At 33.8% G+C, this 16,376-nt stretch overlaps 1 protein-coding gene across 3 annotated transcripts in view; it reads right to left on the reverse strand.

Moving 5' to 3' along the window:
* Positions 1-5,694: 5,694 nt before the first annotated feature.
* Positions 5,695-16,376, reverse strand: part of LOC145293883 (single-strand selective monofunctional uracil DNA glycosylase-like) — a 44,152-nt gene continuing 33,470 nt past the window's right edge. For all 3 annotated transcript variants that reach the window (XM_080140640.1, XM_080140641.1, XM_080140642.1), the window contains exons 3-4: positions 14,291-14,410; positions 5,695-6,148 (exon numbers count right to left, since the gene is read on the reverse strand). In XM_080140640.1, the coding sequence (XP_079996766.1) occupies positions 5,699-6,148; positions 14,291-14,410 (570 nt within the window). In that variant the 3' untranslated portion in view covers positions 5,695-5,698. The remainder of the gene's footprint in view (positions 6,149-14,290; positions 14,411-16,376) is intronic.

Consider the following 16,376-nt stretch of genomic DNA (forward strand, 5'->3'; position numbering starts at 1 on the left):
TTTATGATGTACATGCTCATCACGGAATGACAATATCATATTCCAAAAGTAACGTAAATTGATCAAGTAGTTTTTTCTTAATTAAGAAAATCAAATTTTACGATTTTTAGTGATTAAAAAGTTCAAATTAATTTTGAATACATACAAAATCTCTGCAGTCGAATTGAGTTGTCACTCTTGAATCTTAACACATTCTAAAAAATATGGCAGCTCTTGTTCCGCGCCCTGATGAAATTTGATTTTTTAAAGGTAAAAAGCAAAACTACTTGATCAATTTATGTAATTTTTGGAATATGACATCTTCATTTTGTGACAAGTATGTACATTGTAAAGATTTTTCTCACCTGTTTGAAGTGAAAATTAGTTAAAAATTACTAAAACTGAAAGAACAGAGAAAAAACACAATTTTCTCCGTGAAATAGAGGCGAGTCTTAAAATAAAAATTGACGCAAGTTTTCCTCCTTTTTCAGGTGTTAACTGACATGTTAAACTTTTATTGGAATCAGCTTTTTACACGAGTTTATATGAAGTACAGGGTGTTTTTTTTTTTGAGGCGGCAAACTTTAAATTGACAACTCTGTTTTCTTTAATTGCAGTTTTAGCAACTATCGGTTATTTAGAATTCAGCTTGATTTGGCAATTCATGATAAAGGGACTGACACCCGAGCAGCGTTTGATACAATCAATTTACTGAGAGAAATATTTGATGAACAAAATAGAGCTATCAACTGGCCACCTTGTTCATGCGATTTAACTCTATCAGATTATTATTATTTTTTTTTTTTGGAGATATGTAAATTCCCATGTCTATGCTGATAAACCAGATACAAAAGACCACTTGGAAGACAACATTCTTCGATGCGTTATTGCTGAAATGCAGCCTATAAAGTTTGTGAAAATTGAACCTCTAGATTATGCCATATATGTGTAAGCCTTGGAGATCATATGGCTGAAATTGTATTTAAATTACAAATGCCAAAAATAAATCTTTGGAATAAACCAAATATTTGTATAATAAAAATATTTTTTTGTGGTTTATTTTAATTTAAAGTTTGCTGCCTCTAAAAAAAAAAAAAAACAAAAAAAAACAACCTTTGCTTCTTATTCATATTCATGGACGCAAATACTCTTCTTCAATGAATTACAGAGGCTTAAAGTGGATCGATCAGGTCCTGAAAATGATTAAGAGAATTACAGAGTAAAACAAATAAGATGGCATTTTAACAATTCAGTGAGTACTAAAACAATTATACAAAGACAACATTATCTAGAAAGTAGAAAACAGCAAAAGCTGTTATCCTCATAATCAACCTTGACATGTTCTACTCATATATGAAAGTATTTGAGCACACTTTTTCAAACGTACGAACATAAAGAAAGGTTATCCCGGAAGACTGGTAACTTAGTACAATTATGAACTGTTGCCCAAGTAAGCATTAGATAGAAGTTTAAAATTGATGGATTAGATCTTGAAAGTATGCATGTACGAGCATAAAAGAGGTATCCCGAAAGACTGGGAACTTAATACAAGTTGTTACAAAAGTAAGCTCTAGATAGGGGTAATAAGAGGGGCTTGGATTAGGTCCTGAACGTGACAGAGAATAATCAAGCAACAAATAAGAATATGAATAAACATAGATGAAATGCAGTTTGCCTAGTAGTGTTGAGACGATTAATCGGAATCAGGAATCAGAAAGATCAGAAGATTTGGGGGTATCGGAATCAGAAAAATTGATGCCTATTTTCTGATGCCAAAACGATTTTTTTGTCTTTTTTTTTTTTTATTTGATTTTGTTTAAATCAAAATCTTCCATTGCTGGTAATAATGATAAAATAGTAAATATTTATTGATTTTAAAATACCAGTAACGGTAAAATCGAGAGATCATCCTCCACAAGTGCATTTTGACGTCTATGAAAATATCTGCATATTTAACATGGGTTTTTACGAAAATTGGGGGAAATAACAATCTTATAGTTAAATAATTAGAGATTTATAAAGAATCGGAATCGGGAATTTAGCACGGAATCAGTAATTGTATCGGAATCGGGAAAAATATTGGAATCGTCCCATCACTAATGTCTAGGCAAAGTAGCACTGGTGCTATATTTATCCTGAAGTAAATGCAAGAGAATTACCTTGGTAAGAAGAAGAACCTGTATTTTGCTTTTGTGGATCTGGAGAAAGTTTTTTACAGAGTGCCAACAGATGCTGTCTGATGGGTTTTGAGTAATCTAGGGGCTGACATAGTGATTGGTAAAGATTGTTCATGCAATGTATAGAAATGCTGAAAGTCGTGTTTAAATTAACAGCACATTTAGTGACAGTTTTAATGTCAAAGTAAGAATACATCAGAGTATTGTAGTGAGTTCGTTGCTTTTTGTTTGCATTTTAGAAGCATTGTCCGTGAAGTTTCGTATTGGTTGTCCAGAAGAGATGCTTTATGCTAATAATTTAGTATTTGTCTGTGAAACAATGGATGACATATTTGTTAAGTTAAAGAGTTGGAGGAATTTTATGGAAAACAAAAGTCTGAGAATGAATGATATCAAAACCAAAGTGATGATCAGTGTTTGTGGTGTTGGAAAACCCACAAAAAAGAAAAAAAAAATTAAAAAATTCTCCTGCTCAGTTTGTGGAAAGGGAGTCAGGTGCAATTCGATTTTTTGTGGTATTTGTAAGCATTAGGTACGCAAGATTTGCAGTGGAATTACTGGTAGGTTTCGAGAGATGATAAGCAATATTTATATGCAAGAAATGTAGCATACCGAAGATAGATGAGAAAACAGATGCAGAGAAGATATATTTGGATGGTGAAAGTTATTGACATTGTTCAGAACTTTTCTACCTTGGTGATACCATCGAAGTACAAGGAGGAGCAGGCAAGAATTAGGAATGATTGGAATTAAATTAGGAAATTTCTGTCATTATTAACCAGCAGAGTATTATCACAGTCACTAAGGGAAGAGTCTATCAGGCATGTTTACGCAGTGTGATGTTTTTTTTATACAATGGTATAACCACTTATCAAGGCCAAGAGGCCATTCGAGGATAAGGGTTAAAATGTGCACAGTGGTCAAAAGGACAATATCATAGTAATCGTTAGAAGTGTAAATTTGGTAAACTGGATTACTTAAGGGGAACGGCTCATCAAGAACTTGTTTACATTGGACTTGAAGACGGCCATATTGTAGTCGGCTGGAAAGCAGGTAAACGGAAGAGAGTTCCACAGGTGTATTGAGAGTTATGCTGTTAAACCATTGGAGCATAGGATGGAGCAGGTGCTAATGTAATTGGAAGATTTAAGAGTGGATGGAGTAAGTTCTGGGAATTACTGCAATCACTAACCAGAAGAAAGTAAGTACTGCAATCACTAACCAGAAGAAAGATTAAGAGGAAGAGTATAGCAGGCATGTATATGCAGTGATGATGATATACGAAAGTTAAAATGGCCAGTGAGGTTTGAGGATATGTGTTGCATTGAGAGAAATTATATGGAAATGATACAATGGATTTCTAATGTGAGTCTTAAAGAGAGGCTTAGATCTGATGACCTCAGAGGAAAGATTAAATCTGGACTGTGTAGGGAGGTGTGTGCAGAACTAGAGACTTTGTTGGTTTGTCACATTGAAAGATTGGATGCGAGCTCTTTGTTAGTAGATGTAGACCAGTTGAGGTAGCAGGGTCAGTTAGCAGGGGAAGACCAAGAAAAACATGGGAGGAAGTGATAAGGATGGACGTGAGAGAGAGAGAGAGAGAGAGGGGGAGGAAAGGGATAAATAAAAACCTGGCCAGAGATAAGTTACTTTAGAAGCCAATTATTACAAGCCATCCATCACATGTCCGCATATAAAACATGTTAAACCGAATATAGTGATAATAACTGTCTGATGTTTTTGAAAACCACAAAGATGTCTTTCTTGAATTTCTGTGCTGAGAGAAATATCAAAGAATCGATAACCTCTTTTCCTCATTTGTATACGTGAGCTGCTTCCCCCATTTCTTGAAACATGCATCGCAACATGTTGTTTTATGCCATTTTCACTTAAAATAAAAAAAGCCCGATGAAACTATCAGAACTGATATGTCCCAGGAAAGAGATATATTCGTTTAAAGAAGCTAAGTGGTCTTGGCTATAGTAATTGAGTAATACAATCTAGTAAGTCGCCTTAATGAAAGGTTGTTTGTACTCATAGCTGGTAACATGCTTAAGCTTTAGGCTTTCAGCATATCTTTTGATGCTGTACCCGTTTGTATTTATGGTTTAATCAGCCAATCATATTCTTGTGAGAAGGAACCCACATGTATTCATATTTATTACATCAAGAATCAAGCGCGATTTTAATAACACGGGATCTGCATTGGTCCTGGACATTTTGCGTCATCATGGGGAAAAGTACAAGAAAATGTGTTTATAGGAAAGCAAACGCTTCGAGTTAGACATTTTGAACATTATTTCACATTAGGACAATGAATAAAAACATAGCTGAAGAAAGATATGCGGGAGAAAAGAAATGGCCGAAACTTTTACATTATTGTTCCCAGGTAACGTCAGGTTCTTTTGTTAGTTTAATAATCAGCAGTAAAAAATCAGGAGGCAGCAGTTTTTGTAAGAGTTGGGAGTCATGTTTTTAAAATGGAAGGTGTCAGACTTTTTTCAGCAGATTTCCTACCAGAGAGAAAGATTAAATCTAAATAGTATGGGAGAGATGTGTGCAGAAAAGGAGACTTTGTTGGTTTGGTCACATTGAATGAATTGATTCAAGGTCTTGGGTTAGTAGAGGTAGCACAGTTGAGGTAGCAAAGTCAGTTAGCAGGAGAAGGTCAAGGAGAATGGGAGAAAGTGATAAGGATGGATTTGAGAAAACAAGGGATAAATAAAAACCTGGTCAGCGTTAGATTGCCAAATTAAGCAACGTTAAGCCTGGTTAGTACTAGATGGGTGACCATTTGTGAATAACAGATGCTGTATGTTAGAAGATATCGACACCTCCCTGCAATAACTGCAAAAACCTATGTCGTCATCTCCCTGGTCAAGATATATGTGACTGGAGACTGTTTGCAAATTTCATATTTCCTTGACCCTTCCTCCTTTGAATGAGTACTGCTGCATACAGTGCTAGGTTAGTCTGGAAGTCAATTTCTAAAAACTGTCTACACATGCCAGCATGTAAAACAGACATTAAACTGATGATGATGATGTTGATGATGATGATGATGAGGGGTGAAATAAAATCCGCTTGTCAACTTCAGGTTTCAAAAATCCTAACTCTGACTCCTAACCTCTGATTATTATATTAGCAAAGAAATTGACCAGGAGTATTACTTGGAGGAAAGTCAGGAGTTTGCAATTCTTGATTTTGTTGTCAATTTCCTCACTGATTACATAATAACAGATCAGATTGGTTTATTTTTGATGTAAAAAAAAAAAAAAAAAAAAAATTTTTAATTTAAATTTTTAAACAAAAAATAATGAAAAAAAAAAAAATTTTTTTTTTAAATTGAAAAAAATTTTTAAATTAAAAATTTTTTGTAAAAAAGATGATCCAAAAAATTTTTTTTAAAATAAAAATTAAAAATTAATGTTAAAAAATTTTTAAAAAGTAAAAAAATAATTTTAATAAAAAAAAATTAAAAGAAAATATATATAAAAAAAAAAAACAACAGAAAACGAACAAACGCAGGACATTCATATAAGTTATAATCCAACTAATTCTTTTAATTCACTCCAATCTGTATAATCCAAAATATCGAGATCTTTCAAAGATTTTTTTGCAATTGCATCCCATCCTTTATTTGCGGCTGGATTAATGGGACTTGGATGCATGATTGACACAACCTTCATATTGGCGCATCCAAAGGACGGGTGCACGCTCTTCAGTGCTTCCGCAGCAGTGACAGCTGCAAACTTGCCAACTCCGATGATCAGTTTCACGTTGAGTAACTTGAGCGCCTCGCAGAAGGATTTGTTGCAGACGGTTGTCAGTTGTTTTCGCTCTTCAGCTTTCAGTTCAGGTGGTGTGATGTTTTTCGAGGACTTCCTCATGAACATAAGCGGACAAACGTTGTGAACAAAGCAGTCCTTAAAGAAATTTTCAGGGGTTTTGCAGATTGACTTGAACAGGGACCAAAATCTGTTACCACTAACCTGGGAGGAAAAAACAAAAATAAATAAATACATAAAACTTATATACAAGTAAACAAATGAACACATAACTAAAGAAATGGCAAAAACAGTAGAGGATGACCTCCAATCTGTAGTGGAATGGGGACATAAATGGATGGTCACATTCAATGCTGCCAAGACTAAACTGGTTTCCTTCAATAATTACAAGAAACCTTCTCTGCCACCAATAGCAATGGCCAGTGACTCCCTGTCTGAGGGTACATCTTTCAAACTGCTTGGCCTAACGTTCACAGGAAACATGAGTTGGAACAATTATATTGAAAACATTGCCAGGGCCGCTGCGAAAAAGGTAGGCTTTCTCTACCGTGCTAGAAAATTATTGACACCTGAAAGTATCCTGTACCTCTATAAGGCCACCATTCGCCCATGTATGGAGTATTGTTGTCACATTTGGGCTGGTGCATCTGCTGCTAGTCTCTCGCTCCTAGACAAGGTTCAAAAGAGAGTCGCCAATCTGATAGGCCCTGAACTGGCATCTAAGGTTCAGCCTCTATCCCATCGACGAAACGTTGCATCCCTGTGCCTGTCCTACAAGTATTTTAATGGTGAATGCTCTGACGAACTGCAGACACTTGTGCCCCCACGACGTAGACACCCTTGACAAACCCGACAGGTAGTTAAATCCCACCCCCACACAGTAGAGATCCCTAGATGTAAAAGATCTTTCTATTCCAGTAGTTTCTTCCCCAGAACCGCTAAACTCTGGAATTCCATTCCAGGCCACTGCTTCCCCAACTGTACTGACATGCAGAAGTTCAAATGTAATGTGAACCGACATCTTGCTGCCCAAATCCCAACATAGTGCCCCAGTAGTTGCTGCCCCTGAAAGTAGCCCCCTACACCAAAGTGGCAATGTGCCTTGTTTGGGGTGAAAATGTAATAAAAAAAAATTTAAAAAAAAAAAAAACAGTCTTCTTTTGGTTTGCAAAAAAAAAAAAAAAATCTCAATAAATTAAAATATGCATCAAGTGCGCTTGAAAGCCAAATAATATTTTACTGGTTTGAAATTTATAACATTATAGCTATACTCCATCCTCAGTGTGTTGTTTTCTTTCTTTTCTTTCCTTTTCTTCTTCTCAAAATCGGAACCAAGGGTGTCTTGGTAAACAAAAGAAATGTGAGTACTATCATTTTGTTTATGATCAGCGTGAGTGCGGAAGTGTGCTGGTAAAATATGGAACTGCTGATGATATCTTCAAATGATCCGCCAAGCGAGTTTTATATCTCAGCATGGAAAGCAATAGACATTAGACATCTATTAATAAATAATCCTCAAATTTCAATTTTTTTTTTAATAGTTCCTGTGCTGTCAGCCAAGCTCCAACCACTGTCTAATCATAATTTTGCATCCCTATGCCTGTTTTACAAGTATTTTAATGGAACGTGCTCTAGTTATCTCATAGCACTTGGCACCTCAACATATATATTTCTGACCAAATCGAGAAGCAGCAAAATCACACCCCTTCATTGTTGACGTCTCTACATTCTGGAAAGCCTTCATTTTTAATAGATTTTTTCCTCCTCAAACTGCTAGACTTTGGAATTCTCTCCCTGTTTCCTGCATCTCTGACTGTACTAACCTGAAGAAATTTAAATGTAATGTGAACAGACAATTCGCTATTCAACTTTCTACAATTACATGTTAGACATGATCCCAAATAGTAGCCCCCAGTTGTTCCAAATGGTAATGTATGCTTTGTTTAGGGTCAAAAAGAGTAGAAAGAAAAACAATCAAGACAACAGACTTTACATATAACAGATTTGATATATTTTCAGATAGAGCTTTATAAGAATAATAAATGATAATAAATATAAAGATAAGTCACAATTATTAGCTATCTATCTATATATCTATAAAAGTGAACAAGTCTCTGTGTGTGTGTGTGTACATTTCCCTGTGCAATAACTCTCAATTTTAAGTCTACAGACTCGAAATTTGATATGCAGGGTACTGAGATTTGGGAAAATCTTTGTGATACGTTTTCAGACAGAAATTTGGCTGTTAAGGGGTCAAAGTTCAACGATTTTATCTTTGAAATTTTAGATACCTTGGACATGGATCTAACTTAATAACTTGATTTGAGTCCAAAACAATAAATGTTAAGGGGTCATAATAGGAGTCAAAGTTTTAAAAAAATTGACCTCTGCACTTTCTACCAAATTACTCAGACAATTTCTGGTCTAAACATTTGAAATTTGACATAAAGGGTATTCAGAGATATGGCAAGCTTTTTAATCAATTTGGGTCGAAAATTTTTAGTTACCAATATATAAATGTATGTATGCATGTATATTTGCATGTCTGCCTAAAACTTTTGACAGAGGCGACGGATTTTATCAAGATCAGTAGCGTTTTGAAGTTCGACCTTTCAGATGACAAATATCGAAAAATTGGCTAAAAACATTAATATCTTCACCTTCAACTGGGCGCTTTTCTATAGGGGAGGGGGTCGTTTTCTTTTCGCCGATATTTTCGAAAGTCATCCTCTCCCTTCGATTATCTAGCCTTAATTTAAACATAAGTCACTTCCGGTTTGGCAGTGGTTGTAACAGCAAAGACGTTAGTTTTTTTTCCCTGTTCTTTTCCTCATTCGCTGTATGGGTTCGAGTGTGCCTTCCTACTACCACTTTTTTTTTTTTTTTTTTTGCTCAACATACACATCCAAACACCCGGGCAATGCCGGGCTGAAATGCTAGTATAATATATATATATATATATATATATATATATATATTAGGGATGTACCAATTATCAAAGGCCGATTAATGGGTAATCGGCCTTTGATAATTGGCCGATTATTGATTAATCAGTCAATTAATAGGTTTTCTAATGCCGATTTATCAGCAGATTTTGTTGTCATAAACGATACTAATATTAATTATCTTGTAAATGAAGACAAGTTTTGCTTGCCAGTGAAAATTTATTAAAGATACATGCATCATCTACATCATATTATCAAATAACACACATGACATACTGTTAACATGTAGCCTTTTACATCTGCACTGAATTTGAGGCAAATAGATGTAAGCATAAGGAAAATGTCAGTCCTTCTTTTCCGATAAAATTAACATTGTTTTTTACTTTAAATCACTGTCAAAGAAAATTATTATTTCATCTTTCAGTTTTAATGTTGAGAAAATTGTGACAATGTGCTTCCCAAAAATAAAGCATTCTTCATCAGTCATACTCTTGTTCCTCATTTTCAAACTCTTACTACCATTACATATACATTTTTATTTTTCTGGTTTAGATAATGTATATTTTATTGAGATAAATTACTAATCGTCCAAATTTACGGTACAATTCCTCAACATGAAAACTGACAGTGATTTAAAGTAAAAAATAATAATGTTAATTTGATAGGAAGAGAAAGGACTGAAATTTTCCATATGCTTACATCTATTTGTCACAAATTCAGTGCAGTCGTAAAAGTTTACATGTTAACAGCATGTCATATCTGTTATTTGATAATATGGTGTAGACGATGCATGTCTCTTTGATAAATTTTTATTGGCAAGCAAAAAAGGGAGTTAACTTACTTTCGTTTACAATATAATTTACTTAATATTAGTACCGTTTATGACAACAAAATTTGCATATAAATTGACATTAGAAAACCTATTAATTGGCCAATTAATTGGTAATTGACCAATTATCAAAGTCCAATTAATCGGTAATCAGTCAATTTTCTAATCGGTACATCCCTTATATATATATATATATATATATATATATATATATATATATATATATATATATATATATGTGTGTGTGTGTGTGTGTGTGTATATATATATATACTTTATTAATATTCTTTTTAACCAAAATTTTAATATACTAAAACTCCAGTAATGTTCAAAACAAATAAAATCAAAGTCAAAATTAATTGACTCAATTAATTAAACTTCATGATTATCAGTTTTCATAATTGAGCATGTATCTGTAATATTTTTGCAAATATCAAGACAACATGATATAAAATTAGAACATCATATTGCCTATTTTCTTATGCATTACAATCGTTTCATAACCATTTGGATAAGTTTAAATATTATCTAATTTAAAAATACTCCAAAATAGCTAATCTTCAGATGGCAAAATACAATAGTTATACATATATGAACACATTCATAATCACTATTTTAACAGATCAAGCAGCTGGACCTACCTCCACACACCACTCTTATATTTTATTTTTGTTTTTTTATTTTTTTCAATAGCCTTCGAATTTAGTAAGCGTCCCATTTTTGTATTTCTACTTTTTAAATGATATTTCAACCAATTAGCTATTTTAAATATTAATTTAATCTTTTGTATGTTTTTTTTTATTTTAATAATTATTTTTCTTCCCCAATTTAATTATTTAATCGATTTATTTCTCAAATACTAATCTACACCTTCAAATTCTAGTTTCCACTTAGATTTTCCACTATTTCTTCCTCAATCTACGATAGTTTCATATAAACTTTGTTTACATGTTATGATCTACTAATTAATTTTTGCTTAACATGTTATTTCTTAACGAACTGCAATTTGAAGGTTAATTTAAATAGTATTAATGAAAATTTATCTTCATCCCATACTGTTTGTTGATAATTTAAATTTTAAATTGAACTTTTCCATTCTTATCATTATCTAAGTATTTTATCTTAATTTTTTATTTTCCTCTCCATTATTATTCATAATATCTTTATGTCCTAAGGGAGATAAGTCGTTTTTGTCAATTTTTATCAATTTATCGAAATTCAATGCATTCATATTTTAATATTTAGACTTTAGTATTTATTAATCAACTTTGTTTAATTTTAAACTTATAGTTCTAACATAATCTTCTTTATAACAATCTCAGTTCAATTTCTCACTTAGTTTTCTTCAACTTTATATTTTGATTAAATTTATTTTAATCCATCCTAATCTGTGTGTCTCCATATTTTGCAGTTACTTAATGTTAGATTCTTTTTTTCATTCTTGTGTTATTGAAATTATTCAAGTGTAACTTTAATACCCATAACGATTCTTAAAATTAAAATATTTTCATAACTTATTACCTCAAATATTGAGCACTGTTGAAGTAAATATTGAAAATTGATACACAAAATATATAACTCCATATAAAATTTTATATTGATACATGCATAAATAAATATATATTGGATTTTACTTGTGCAAATGGAAATTCAATTAACTTTCTTGAAGTTATATATTTGGATTTTACCGTCACTGGATTATTTATCTTCCACCAGACAATCCATTCACGTGTAATCACCTTTTTCTTCACCATATTCCCTCTGCTTCACTTTTTTGTTATCAAGTAATATCTTTGACTTACTTGTTGTTTCATCAAATACTTTTGCATGCAAAATCCGATCCCGCATTTTGCTAAATCCTACCCTCTGTTGAGATGGAAAGTATTTCTTCGAAACTCTGCGGATTAAGGACTATCCACTTATCATGTGTTTCCTTTTCAGATTAAATATGTTTTTAACTCTTTTTCAAAGTGTTTTTAACATGTTTTATTAACTGTTTGCTCGTATTTATATATATATATACATATATATATATATATTAGTTATATATACACACACACATATATATACGCACACATATATATACACATATATACACACACACACACACACACATATATATATACACACACACACACACACACACATATATATATATATATATATAAATACTAGCAGGTCCCTTGGTAGCGTTGACCAGTCATAAAATATGCTTGAATATATTTTAATTTATGCAAATTTTGTATTTTGTAGCCAATTCTTGATTATTATATTGTATTCAATATATAGTAGTGATTTCAAAAGTGTAAAAAGGAAAATGACTAGAATCGAAACCAAAACATTCAGCACTCCAGCCTTAATTGTTACCATTTGAGCTATCAATAGATGATAAGAAAACATTAAAAATTAAGCTACTTAAGATATATAAATGTATATTTTCGCATGTGTAGAAGCAATATTTTTAGTACCAAGTTCAATTTTTATTTTCAATTTTGACCCCTTAGCAGTTATTTTTACCGGTTAAAAACAACATAAAATTTATTCCACAGATCCAAATCCTCTATATATCAAGTTTCAAGCGATGGGTTCAGAAAGGGCAAGAGACAATGTCGGTTCCAAAACAAGATCCATTTGGCAAGAAAGTCATGTTATGCGTTTCGTGGAACCTAGAAGGAATCGTGCATTTTGAGTTGGTTCTGAATGGTCGTACCATTATTATTCCTAATATTCATAAATAACCTCCCATAGTTGGATTTCTTGATCTGTGTTAGTTAATAGACTTTCTTGTGTGTGGCGCGTTTGCTCAGGTGGTAGAGTGCTCGCCCCGCATGCAAGAGGCTTGGGTTTCAAATCCCGGGTTCAGATACGTCCAACTGATGATCCCAAATGAGGGTGAAACTCGAGTCTTGGACTTCCGGTCGTTGGCTGTCATGGCTCTTCTGAGCTGCGATGTTGTTTGGCTGTGGAAATGATTATATAATCTCTCACATTCTGAAAATTCTATTACTAATTGCTCGCTAGGTTAGCATTGTTGGATGGCATCGTTCTAGCGAGTCTAAAATTCCTACTTTGAGACATTAGTTTGGGTTATAGCTAGGTTGGATGACCACATCCCTTGTTCATACCATAATTAGATTTCTCTGCAGTTTGCTTGATCTGTTTTAGTTAATAGACATTCTTGTGTGTGGCGCGTTTGCTCAGGTAGCAGAGTGCTCGCCTCGCATGCAAGAGGCTCTGGTTTCGAATCCCGAGTTCGGATATGTCTAACTGATCAGCCAAAATGAGGGCGAAACTCGAGTTTTCGATTTCCGGTTTGTTGGCCGCCATGACTCTTGTGAGCTGCGATGTTGTTTGGCTGTGGAAATGATTATATAATCTCTCACATTCTGAAAATTCTATTACTAATTGCTCGCTAGGTTAGCATTGTTGGATGGCATAATTCTGGTGAGTATAAAATTCCTATTGTGAGACATCGGCTTGGGTTATAGCTTGGTTGAATGACCAATGAAGTAGGTCCGTTCCATAGTCGGATTTCACCGTGGTTTGCTTAGACTTTCTTGTGTGTGGCACATTTGCTCAGGTGGCAGAGTGCTCGCTCCATATACAAGAGGCTCAGGTTTCAAATCCCAGGTTCGGATATGTCTAACTGATGAGCCCAAATGAGAGTGAAACTTGTGTCTTGGACTTCCGGTTTGTTGGCTGCCATGGCTCTTGTGCACTGTGACGTTGTTTGACTGTGGATATATATATATAATTTTTTTTATATCTACAGACACAAGTGTTTCATGCATTGGCAATCATCAGTGTTGGAGGTGACAATTCCTACCAGTCAGGAGATTCGAACCCAGCGATGAAGCCACCTTTGACTCCATTTGCTAAGCCTTTACCTCCGGCCTGCTAAACTACTGCCATGGGAATAAAGGGAATTGACAACTTATAAACGCAAAACTCGGACAGTAGACAGTCTAGAGTGTTCAAACAAGTGGAAGTTGTGAATATTGCATAAATGTTAGTTGACTGTCTTTTAATTTTTACTAGCCGGGGTGTCTGGCATTGCTCAGGTGTTTGGAGGTGCGTGTTGAACAAAGAAAAAAAAAAAAAGTGGTAGTAGGCAGGCAGACAGGCTCGAACCTGTACTGCGAAGGAGGAAAAGAACGTAAAAAAAAGTGACGTCTTTGCCGTTGCGTCCATTGCCAAACCGGAAGTGCTGAAGGTTTAAATTAAGGCTAGTCAATCGAAAAGAGGGGATGACTTTCAAAAATATTGGCAAGAAAAGCGACCCCTCCCTGTAGAAAAATGCCCAGTTGAAGGTGAAGGAATTAATGTTCTTAGCCAATTTTTCAATATTTGTTGTCGAGCTTTAAAACGATGTCGATCTCATGAAAATCCGTCACCTCTGTCGAAAGTTTTAGGTAGGCATACATACATACATGCATTTAAACAGACAGGTGAGATTTATATTATAAATTTCCCTGACAGTGCTCAACCTTAAATATTGTTAAAGGGTCTTCACACTCATAGATGAAAAATTAAGAGCCTATCTTTAACATCTAATTTGAACGTAACACTGACCTCTGACTTCATGCATTTCAATCCTTCTATTTTCCGTTTCGGATGTTCTCTGTTTGGTTTGTAGACATTTCCTTTTATCTGCATCCAATCTCGCACAAATTTCGCTTCTCCAAATGGAACCTGACAAAAATTGAAATCGTATCATTCAAAATGATTCAAACATTTTCAGTTATAAAAACAGACAGAAAATAAAATTCTATAGCACAATACAAAAACCTGTTTGTTTAGAATTTTTATAAACATTTTTAAGGAATATATATATATATGATGATTGCAACGTCTTGTCAGACGAGTGCCACTCCCTCAGACATTTAAAATCCATGAGCCCAAATACCTGAGGGAGTATCTATACAAAGATGATGTTACAGAGTCTTAGCTTTGTACGACAGCTAAGTCTCTCTCTCGGTTCAAAATGTTGAGATCCAGCAACAAGCAAGAGCAAGATAGCCAGCAACAAATTAAACTGCAGACCAGCTTAATGCGGGTACTGGTCCTCCGCTTTATATATATATATATGCACATACTAGCAGGGAGACCCAACGTTGCCCGGGATTGAGTGATGATCAACAAATATTTCACACTCCTATATTTCCATTGTCATCGAAATCTGTGAAATCGCCCAGGAGGAAGCTTCACGTGCTTCCATGCAGTAACTTAGTCCAAAATATATGTTATTCTACATTGCACTCTTGATAATCTACTGTTTCTTTTATAAAATTATTTTATATAAACTTCTTTCCAGTTAACAAAAAAAAAAAACATTAAGAAATTTATGTGCGGGGTTTGAACCTACAGACCACGTCATGCAAAAAAAAAAAAAAGAAAAAAAAAACATTTTCAAGTCTTATAAAATTTTTTGCAGTTAACGAAAAAAAAAAATTAATAAATTTACATAAAGAGTTTGAACCTACAGACCATATCACGCAAAGAAAAAAAACACGTTATCAACTTACCCACAGTAGAATGTTCACAGCCCATTGTTCTGTCATTGTTGCTAAGCGACGGCATGGAAAAAATGGCTTTACCGATGATAGATAAGTTAAAATAACGGTTTCCATTATCATTTATTGGTAATTATCGAGGGTATTCTGAGATAAAACTTAACTAAGATCACTCCCAGACTTACACACTAAAGTTCTGTAAATTTTAAAGAAAATCTGTTCAGCTGTTTTGGAGTCTATAAGGAAGGAACGAACTCACACACACAAAGTTGCATTTATATAAGTGTAGAGATACATAACATATATATGCACACATATCTATGCATGTATTCCACATTAATAATACAATGCAAGCCAAAAACTCACATTTTATATAAGCTATCAAGAGAAACCATCCTTCTACCAACAATATAGAAACATTCACCTCTTCCAGTGACAGTGGTACTATCCCAACACTAATATATAACATCCTAGGGCTTATCAACTGGACCAATTTTTTTTTTTTTTTTTAGATTTCACACAAAGGTACTTTATGTGTCCGGGAGTTTTCTTAGATAGGTTTAGTAATGGAATGTTTCTGATAAGTATCGAAAATTAATAATCGAAAAAATCTGATTAAAGAAAGAACAGTCCGATTTTGACCAAAGTTAACTCCCTTAAACCGGCTCACATCACAAGTGCATTTGAGAAATTTTATTACCACACAAGCAGAAAAAAGCATGGCATATAATATCAACGTTAGGTTCTTTAATAAGACACGGGTGCATTCAAAATGAATGTTTCTGTTTAGAGCACAATTGAAGCATGATACTTGACTTTCACATTTTAAACTTTAATTCAAGCCATTATATAAAAATAATTTTATGAAATCAATAGGAGGTTCTCTACAGTGCAATGTAAACTACAATGCATTGTGGACTAAGTCACTGTATAAAGGCATGTGAAGCTTCCTCCCAGTGCACTGCAGTGGGTCCTCAACTAGAGCACGCAATCAATTGATTTGATTGAAAAATGGTCAATTTCACTGATTTCGATGACACTTAAAGTATTGGAAGTGTAGAACATTCATTGATCCTAATTCAATCCTCGGCAACATTAGGTCTCCCTGCTAGTATATATATATATATATATATATATATATATAT

The sequence above is a fragment of the Euprymna scolopes genome, chromosome 15, assembly GCF_053919585.1.
Source record: "Euprymna scolopes isolate OS-2025 chromosome 15, ASM5391958v1, whole genome shotgun sequence".
In the NCBI taxonomy this organism is placed as follows: domain Eukaryota; kingdom Metazoa; phylum Mollusca; class Cephalopoda; order Sepiida; family Sepiolidae; genus Euprymna; species Euprymna scolopes.